The following is a 10,642-nucleotide window of genomic DNA, read 5'->3' as shown; positions in this document are numbered from 1 at the left end:
TATTTTCGTACCAAAAAGACAAAAAAATAAAGAGTTTTATCATGTTTTATAAGAGTATCATGTAAATATTTAATGATTAATGGAGATTTTTAAGATTCTTAATCTTTTGTGGTTCCCATGTGAACCACTCACTATATATATATATATATATATATATATATATATATATATATATATATATATATATATATATATATATATATATATATATAGTTGGAAAGAGACAGGAAAAGGGAAAGGACATTAACAATAACATTTAACACTGGTGATGGGGATGAATCGTAATACATGGAAACATCATCAACCTTAAAATGAATTTTCAGGGGGGGGAATCCCTACAGTACCCTTTTCTCTGACTACATATGCCTCCATGGCCCCATCTCCAAAATACCCTCTTTCTCCTGCACACCCAAACAAATTTACCCATCTAATCAAATATTTATTTTCCTGCTGATTCAAATATTTTTTAATTAAATATAAATATTTGAATAGTATGTATACTCAGGAAAAGGACAAAATTGATGGTCCACTTAGTAAAATCGCCATTTTTTTCTTTCCATACGTGATTATCATGTTTACAACATGGCGATTTTAGGAATCACAAATTAATATGCTTTTGAAATAATCTTCAACACAAGAAATTAAAAAAAAAATGAAATTTTGCTAAATGTATCATATATTTTAAAGTGTACCATATTTTATGAAAATATGATTTTATTCAAGTTACTTATAAAAAATAGTAAAAATATTTTGTAATTGTCTCATTGCTTGATGTTTGGGTAAAAATAAATAGATGGGTAGTTTTTTAAATAAACCCATCAATGTTGATATTTTTTGTGATTATCCTGAATATTATATAATTTAATTAATTATTTATCTTACAGTTAAATTTTTAATAACTAAATGTGGAATAATTACCATTTTAGTAGTAAAACAACCATGATCAGGTGTGGGTGCCTTCATGTCACTTATTGAATCCTCCTGAGCTTCAAAGGTCCTACATTCAAGATTCACGCCAAAAAGCCTCACTGTTTTATACTTCGTCATCTCTGTCTCAAATGAATAATAAATATTCTCAGACAAGAAAAAATATATGCTTATATAATTATAAATATAAATAAATATTAGAAATGAAAAATGCATTTTCAATACTTACTTATTACAAAATGTTACTTCACTTTTGTTCTATTACAATATATGACTTAAAAAATGTTATCCATATATACAAAAAAAATCTATTGATATGATTGTAAAGAGTTTTGAAAATGTATTATTTTAGTATGAAAAAACTTGAAAGCACATTGGTATAAATAAGATGCCATAATGAACAAATAATGATACATTATTTCTTTTACATTTAACCTTTTAAAAGTCAAATACAAAGTAACAAATTAAATAACCTGGCTTTTCCGATGAAATCCAACCGTCGTTCATCCGCCGCCTCCACCCAAGAATCATGACTGGAGTAGAGTCCACCACCTGCCGTTGAAAAAAAACGACGTCACCGGCTTCAAGCTTCTTCTCTTTAACAAAACGACTCCACCCTTTCGTGAAAACGTAACTCTGACTGCTATTCCAGTAGGAGTACCGGAACTTCCACTGCTTGCCGGACTCGTCCACCACGCTCAGAACCAGGCTGCCGGAGATGACCGGAAGGTATTTCTCGGCGTACTGTTTGGGGATGACGAGGCGGTTGAGCTTCCCGACGTCACTGGGAGTCAGTCGTTTCTCAAACATGTGTTCTTTTACAAACGTTTGGTGGTGAAAAGATTCATGGTCTGGATTCATATTGAGCTTCAAAGACATGTTAGTGGGTGTGACATGGAACATCGATACGAATAATGGTGTCTACTGTACCTTTTAAGGGGTTTAAGATTTGGTTTGCGTGGTTAAAAAGCAAGGGAAAATAGTAATAAGATTGAAAGGTTGAAGGTGGAAGGAAAAACATTTACAATTTTGTAAAAAGGGTTATTTTTTGTACAACTTTGAGTCTTTGACCTTGACATATATATTGAATTATCTATGGGCATCATATGAAATGTAAATTAGATAATATTAAAGTTGTATTTAAAAAAACTCCAGTCAATATTGAAACCGAAAACGATACTCCAATGTTGTGTATGAGTCGGTATGTCTAACGGGCAATTCATGTTTAGTTACTTTATTATTAGTTAACAAAAAAGTTCTTGGTCTGATTATGTAGTTTATTGTAAATAACTAAATATGCTCAACATAAAAAAGTCAATAAGCTTTTTTTCCTAAGAACAAATAATAAAAATAAAATATAAAAAATAAAACTTGTAGTCAATAAGCTTGTGTTATATTTTCCAAAATCTTCAGCATTACCAAATTGAAGGCAAGCCAATTCGATCGGCACATCAAACCATACTACAAAGTCTACATATTGTGGCAACAAATAATCCACGTCCACACTTTGATTGATTAAAAAAGATTAAAATTTAAATATTATATAAAGTTCATACATAATTTATGGTCATAATTTTAAGGATTGTGGTTTACTTTTTTGTTATGGAACGAGGAATAATGGGAGTGACAAGACAGGAGGAGGACATCGTACACCCGTCAAAACTCAAATATTACTTATGATGATGATGATGACTAGTCATTTTCCCATCAAATTTAATCGACTCAAATCATATATATATATATATATATATATATATATATATATATATATATATATATATATATATATATATATATATATAGAGAGAGAGAGAGAGAGAGAGAGAGAGAGAGATGTGGGTTCAATTGAGAAAATAAAAAAGGTTAAAAATGGGGGATCATTCTCAGCCACTCATTTAATCTAAGCATAAAAAGACACGGTGACAAACTTGTAAATATGTTAATAACCTACAATCTCAAATACGTAATTATAGAGAATTCGATAACAGTTCGTCCATCATCAATTTTTTTCCTCCAACCTTCAATAATCATCCAGATTTCTTCAACTAAACCGGAATTTTTTCGCTGTTCATGAAATTGGAATCGGAGTTCTAGACTCACAGTCACAGTCGACATTGAATGACTCAAAATCGGTACTCACAGGTTCCCAATCGGATTTTCGGAAATCAAAATCAAAATGAGAAATCGATCAGACATAGGATGTCGCATCAGAAGTCGAAATCGGAATTATATGATGATTTAGAATTGATAACTTGATGTTTTCAACATTTTTAAAATAGTTAACTTGTATGCACTCCAACTGTTTGATGAAATGCATAAACTAAATTACCACGTTATATTCACATATGAATATGTTTTTCTCACCTGAATCAGTATATGATTATTAAAAACAAAAAACAAATATGCAAGTCTGTATGTTATTCATATGTGAATAACATATAAAAATTATATATATTTGTCAAAATACCTTCAAATACTCATAAGTGAATATATTCACAAGTTAATATACCTTATAATATTCATATGTGAATATATTGTGTAATATTCATAAGTTATCTAATATTCACAAGTGAATATACTATGTAATATTCAGATGTGATATATCATGTAATACTATGTAATATTCACATATGAAATATCATTTAATACTCATAAGTGAATATACCATCTAATATTCACAAGTAAATATACTATGTTAATATTCACAAGTGAATGCATCGTCCAATATTAAAATATGAATATACTATATTTATTATATGTTATATTCATATATGAATGATACTTAAATTGTTAAAAAAAAAAATCATATTTTTTATTCATAAGTGAATATCAAATGTACTCTAATAAAACCTGATGCATTTTTATTCATTTATGAATAACGATAGCTGAAAATATAAAAAAAAAATAATTTTATCTTCAAACTATATGAATATGGATGTCTATTTATAGAGAATAAAAAATCATGAATTTTGGTATATTTAAAATCATTTTTTGATAAAAATAGCTTCTAAAAATTAAAAAAAAAAACAAAAAAAACTATGTTTTTGTATATATTAAGGTAATCATTAGCATAGTTTAAGGAAATATGTTTTGTTGGAAAACACATGTCCATTCTTTTCCCATTTCCGCCGGTACGTTGGAGGCTTTTGCGGCAAAAATAAATGATTGGCTGAGAATGATTCCCCCATTCTCAACTTTTTTTTTCTCAATTGAACCCTCCCCTATATATATATATATATATATATATATATATATATATATATATATATATATATATATATATATATATATATATATATATATATATATATATAGGTGCTGCTATTAAGACACCTTATAAACATCTTTATCAAAAATTAACCAATAGGTAACTATTTTTAATATATTTTTCAAAAAACAATGTAATTTTACCCAATAAAAATACCTTACAAATTTATACAACAAAAAAATAAATATATTCATAAGAAAATTAACACAAAAATTTATATATAAATCATTCATATTTTGATACAAATTATAAAAAATTCACAGCAAAATGCAGTCAATTCACAATTTAAACAGAAAATTCAAAGTTTAATGCAGTCAATTCACATTTTCAAACACAAAAAATTATAGTTTAATATAAAAAATTCACAGTTTAATATAAATAAATTAATAGCTTAATGCATTCATTTCATAGTTTAAAACAAAAAATCACATTTTAATACAAAAAAATCATAACTTAATACAATTAATTCACAATTTAAATGAAAAAAAATCATAGCTTAATGCAGTCAATTCATAATTTAAAAACATAAAAATCACATCTTAATATACAAAGTTCATAGCTTAGTACAATAAATCTTAGATTAATATACAAAAAGTATGCATTCACAACCATATTATCAACTTAACACTTTTAATACAATTAATTCATAGTTTAATACACAATTTACAGCTTAATACAATGAACGAGCAATTTAATACACAAATTTCACATCTTATATAGTTAATTCACAGTTTAAACATAAAATTCACATATTAATTGAAGTTAACACTAAGATTATAAAAAAAAAAAACAAATGAGAGATTATGTAATATCCCAAAAATATAGGCCAAAAATTTCATTTTTAAATATATTATTATAAAACCATCAGTATAATAAAACACCCATAATATCATGTCATGTCCAAACCAAAGTAGAAATAGTCAAAACATGTTATCATAAAACAGTATCAGAGTGTAATCCCCAATATCTCATGTGCGGAAAACCATAGTGTGATGCGCTGCGATCGAGCCGACTCCTTTCCTTTAAAAACGAGATTCCTGAAACCAAAACTGAAAACTGTAAGCACGAAGCTTAATGAGTTCCCCCATCATACCACATACCATACAATCACATAGCATACATATTGTCGGACAATTATGGGGTGCCCAACCTACCTATGTCAAGCCATTCTAGGGTGCTGACTACCCGTGTCAAGCCATTTTGGGGTGCTGACTACCCGTGTCAGGCCATTCTGGGGTGCCTGCCTACCCTCCGGTCTATCCCACTCGACCACGGGGACTATTTCACCCCTATTACTATCACATAATAACATATCATAACATAATAATATTATCAGACATATCTGGGGTGCCCGACCTACCCTTCGATCCTAACAACCGAACTTGGGGACTATTCCCCTCCTACTACCACTATCATATATAATATATCATGCTAACACATAAACATACCAAGTAGTAGCAAACCATATAATTATTACAAAGACAATCATCTCAACTATAGTCAACTACTAGTGGGTCGACTGTGGTGCCTTAGACCCACTTCTATTGTTCATCAGACTTCACCAATACTTTTGTAGTGGCACGTCATATCCCTCTGGATAATGCCATATACAGTTGGTCATGCAAGAAAACCGATTCTGGAAGATAAGTTTCTATATTTGGAATTTTTTGTCCCTGAGCTTTATTTATTTTCATCGCAAAACATAATCGAATTTGAAATTGTTTTCTCTTCAGCTTGAAACATGTGATCTTTCGAACTTAGAGGAATCATTAGCAAAAATACCATCTTTCCAGCATGTTAACTAACAACTATTTCAGCATCAATGACATTGTGCTGAAAACTTTTACATATCAATCGGGTGCTGTTACACAATCCATTTAATGGGTCAAGATTTCGTAACAGTATTATCGAGCATCCAACTTTCTGTCTTAGGTAATGAGGGGTCAATCCATTAACACTGAGTGTCTTCAAGAATTCCACGGGATAGAAGTTATTTATATCGTCTATGACTTCATCGAAACTATGGTAAATTCTCTTTTCTCTATGGAATCAGTCGATCAAATAATCATTAATCTCATTGACACTATCATTTCTTATGGATAGTATTCCACGTGAAATAATATAATCTGGTTCAGATCTATTAATTTCAAAGGATGGAAAGATTGCATCAATCAAAGCATGTAATGACTTTTCTTTTTCAGTGAAGGGAATTACGATATCATCAAGGATGCGAATAAAGTTTATGTGCATTGTTTCTTCAACTCCATCACCGACACGTAATAGAAAGTCTGAGAACCATCGATCGGTTAGTGCTCTCATATTTATAGTTAATCACAACTTGATAATAGAAGACCAAAGAGGCGACATTCGATGTTAGAATCCACAGTCTGTGCTCGCGTTCCACTTCTAACGACTGGAAACACTTGTCTGAAATCACCTCCCAAAACCATTATCTTTCCACCAAACGGGAGCATTATCCCAGCGATATCTTTCATTATACGGTCAACCGCCTCCAATTCATGTCTTTTACCCATCGACGCCTTGTCCCAAATGATTACTTTTGCAACCTGAAGTAGTTGAGCAGTACCACTTTGTCTTGAAATCTTGCAGACCGAGTTATTTTCAAGATTGATGGGAATTTTAAAGCGAGAGTGAGTTATTCTCCCTCCTGGCATATTATTAGCTGCAACACCTGATGAAGCCGTCACGAGTGCAATATGGCCAAATGAACAAATATTAACAAGTAAAGCTTTGTATAAAAATGTTTTTCCTGTTCCACCGGGACCGTCTATGAAGGAAACTCCTGGAATATAATTATGGATATGCCACATTACCTCATCATACATAAAATTTTGTTCATGATAGAGAAAATCTCGGGCTTGTAAATGTTCAGGTTCAAAAACCATAGAGAATTCTTCTTCTACGTCACGAAAAACTACAAATTCTAAATCGACATTTTGATTTATCTTTGGAAGATCAAAACCATCACTATTGTCACCCATAGATTGTAGGAATATCATGAAGTAAGTGTGGACCATATTCTGGACTCTCTCAACACTTTTGTATTGTCGCCTATAATCCTCTGAAAGAGCATTATAATGATCATCCCATAACCTATGAACATCTCTTGGGGCACAAAAACTCAATATCATTGCGAACATCCTTCTAACAACATTGGGAAATTGAAAGAAAGATGTCTCTATAAGACATTGTGATAAACCATCATCGGGCTCTATTAACCCTCTTTCAAGAGCAGCTTTTCGGAATGTTGGGTGTTTTACATTGTTGATTGTGTATAGATCTTCAAAACATGTAGTGCCACTAACATGTAATAAAAATAGGCGAAGGTAGTATTGCTCCCGTTCACCAGGATTAGCAGAATCCATACGACCTCATATTAATCCTAGTTTTCGATGATTCCAACGATGTGACTTTGGATCCCACGTAAAATTTTTAGGAAAATCTATGTATTTATATTCTCTTGCACGAATATCTTCTTTATTTTTTTTTAGAAAAAACGCGGTCAAGATTGATCTCTTATCTCTCTCATTTTCAACAACGCTAGTCAGCGTATCATCCTCACTGAACCTAACCATCTGCTGATTTGGGAGATGTACCTGCAAATCCATCACACAAAGGTGTATATCGAGAAAGAGGGAAGCTAAAAATCCTCCATATTGCCTCAGGAGGCGAGACATATCGTGCATCGTGAAACTGTTTTATCTCATTGATAACAACAGGTTGTCCATCTGGATCAATATTGATAACTTGTTCGTCATGACCCTTGTATATATACTTAAATACATATTTCACAGAGGTTATACTCGAGCAGACCTCAACATTCATATGACAGTTAAGCATCATTAACAACTCTGGGTTATACGGGACCACCCATCTGTTATCCATCTTATTGCCCTGTATGTCCACCTCTATACCATTATCTCTCCTTCAGTACACGATCTTTGAGTCCTTTCCTTATACAATCAATTGGTGCATGTAGAACCAGTCAACAAGTCAAAAAGTCAAAGATTAGATTTTGAGTTTTTAAAATTTAAGATACAATTGACTATGTGTATCTTATTTCAAAATTCAAAGTTGCTTATTCTTATCCCTTCAATATCGAAAGTTGTTCTTATCCCTTAAATATTAGATATGAAGCTAGCTAAACTAATCTCCAAATTGAATTGGTCAAAAATTGAAACAATACTTCCTTTTATCCAGCCTATTGAATCGTTCACAAAATATTAATATCAATATACCTTAATGTACATCTTTGGTCAAATGTTGAATTTTAAGAGGTATAAGGTCATTATGAGATATGTACAAATCTTTTATGCACTGAAATCTTGTTTGGTCAAGTCAAAAAGTCAATACTTGCTCAATACATGTTTTTGACCAAGTTCCTTAAATATCACATATTAAGTTGTACAATTATCTTAAGTTGACTTGGTCAACTAGGTATTCCCCATATTTTTGCTAAAACTAGTATTTTCAAGACTCATTCAAATTGGGTTGACTCATTCAAATTGTCATTCATTTTTCCTCAATCAAATCCACCACCACACCATCATTCCTCTCTATTTAATCATCATCATTAATTTTTTTTCCTGTGACTAACCGTCACCACCATTCATCATCCTCTCCAAGAGAAACCTTAATCGAATTCTACCTTATCCGCTTCATAAACCTTGTTATTTCCACCGCCACCATGTCATCGCCACCACCATCACCGGTTACTACCTATGACCACCACCATCATCGCCCACCCTCGCTAATAACATCATAATGCATAGTGACCTGTTTCCGCCGTCTACAAACATATCAATGATTTTGTTTTCTTTAGGGCTTCTGAAACCACGAACCACCAGAAAATCCCTTAACCTGCGTCAGACAAACTCACCGCATCACTACTTTTCTGATTGTTCTTCAGTATAGAGTTACTTATATCAAACCAATATGTGGATATCTGGGACTAAGGTATGAATGTCTGAAATATGCAATACCAAGATTTATACAAGTTTGATTTTTATTAATTTTATTTAATGTGTGATTTGTTTTAATTTTAGTTATTCTTGAGAAGGATCTATGATCTTTTGACTGATATGGACTCCAATTCTTCTCTTTGCTTCTAAAATATATCTTTTAAAAAAGGGAGAATGATATATACATATAGGTTTTGATAAATTTATTTCAATTCAAACAAACGATTACACCAACGATCATAGATCCTTCTCAAGACGATATACTCGGTTAGTGTGTGTGTGTGTGTGTATATATATATGTATATATATATATATATATATATATATATATATATATGTAACGCCCGCAGATCCGGGCTAGTCAATTTAGAGGCAATAGGGGTCGAAAATGACTTTTCGATTTAGAATAAATAATATTAACCAAGTTGTAGAATATGTCACAAGGTTTCCGTACATATAAAGAACGCCGAAATCCGAGTTATAACGAAGAAGTTATGACCAGTCGAAGTTTCGCGTCAGAACCGGCACGGCGCCGGGAAGCGTAAATAGTAAATTTATGATAGAGCAAGATTTAGCCTTAGTGCTCTAAAAGAAAGTCGTAGAATATGTTAAACTAAGAACATCGATAAAAAGAACGCCGAAATCTGACTTCATATGAAGAAGTTATGATTTTTCGAAGTTTCGGATTAGCGGTGTACAACCTGAAATTCGAATTTTAGATCGATTGATTTTTAGCCGACACAACCTAAACGAGAATCGAAGATCTCGTTATTACTAGCGTAACGATAAAAAGACAGACAAAAATGGACATCGGATGAAGAAGTTATGAGATTTTAACGGACCAATCCTGTCCCGGCCTGTTAAAAATATAACTTTAAAAATAAATTCAAAATTAGCCAACAGAGTCTAAAAGAAAGTTGTAGGGTACGTTCCCGCCTACGCGTGGATATAAAGAACTTCAAAAACGGAGTTCATATGAACGAGTTATAAAATATAATAGCATATTTACGTATTAAAATAAAGTATAAATCATATATACGTATACATATATATATACAAATTTATATATCATTAGAAAGGTATCGACGATGCGGTCATTATAAGACTATGGTTGATTATTTTCGATATTAGTTTAGTACAAAAATCGTTAAATCTATTTAAAATAGTACTATAAAGGGGTGTTTAGTCGTTTATATAACTATAAGGTCATTAAGTAATTATCGAGGGTAGTTTTTGTAAATTCAATTACTATAAATAAGAGGCTTGGACTCTCATATTTCTTGCATCATTGTCTTGATTCAAGAGTCTTTCTCTCCTTATCCCTCTAGCATTTCGGTCCCTCGTGATTCGACTTCTCTTTCTGTAGTTTTAGTATAGTAAGGTGAGCGCTGAAGCGCTGCACGAATCTTTCTTAGAAAGATTCAGCGACGAAGTTCTGCCCCTGCAGAGCCCGACTCCTAGCTAA

At 31.6% G+C, this 10,642-nt stretch overlaps 2 protein-coding genes across 2 annotated transcripts; both read right to left on the bottom strand.

Moving 5' to 3' along the window:
* Positions 1–221: 221 nt before the first annotated feature.
* On the bottom strand, positions 222–1,898 carry LOC145069670 (B3 domain-containing protein At2g36080-like). The gene is made up of 3 exons (XM_079016622.1): positions 1,401–1,898; positions 919–1,049; positions 222–401 (listed from the first exon to the last, which is right to left on the bottom strand). The coding sequence occupies exons 1-3, from the start codon at positions 1,828–1,830 to the stop codon at positions 357–359; spliced, it is 606 nt and encodes a 201-aa protein (XP_078872748.1). The 5' UTR covers positions 1,831–1,898; the 3' UTR covers positions 222–356.
* A 4,624-nt stretch (positions 1,899–6,522) lies between these two features.
* Positions 6,523–7,581, bottom strand: LOC145067620 (uncharacterized). Its single transcript, XM_079014718.1, has one exon. It carries the CDS (start codon positions 7,579–7,581, stop codon positions 6,523–6,525), a length of 1,059 nt encoding a protein of 352 aa, XP_078870844.1.
* Positions 7,582–10,642: the final 3,061 nt, after the last annotated feature.

This window comes from Lactuca serriola, chromosome 8 (assembly GCF_051521515.1).
Source record: "Lactuca serriola cultivar US96UC23 chromosome 8, Lser_US96UC23_V15, whole genome shotgun sequence".
Taxonomy (NCBI): Eukaryota; Viridiplantae; Streptophyta; class Magnoliopsida; order Asterales; family Asteraceae; genus Lactuca; species Lactuca serriola.
This window is presented reverse-complemented; position numbering and strand designations above follow the sequence as displayed.

Excerpts from the sequence above, each read along its gene's own strand:
- LOC145067620 (XM_079014718.1), bottom strand. The coding sequence starts at position 7,581 with ATGGATTCTGCTAATCCTGGTGAACGGGAGCAATACTACCTTCGCCTA.
- LOC145069670 (XM_079016622.1), bottom strand. The coding sequence starts at position 1,830 with ATGTTCCATGTCACACCCACTAACATGTCTTTGAAGCTCAATATGAAT. Across the intron at positions 1,050-1,400 it reads GATTTCATCGGAAAAGCCAG|AGATGACGAAGTATAAAACA; the intron begins GTTATTTAATTT and ends CATTTGAGACAG. Across the intron at positions 402-918 it reads GTTGTTTTACTACTAAAATG|GAGAAAGAGGGTATTTTGGA; the intron begins GTAATTATTCCA and ends TTGGGTGTGCAG.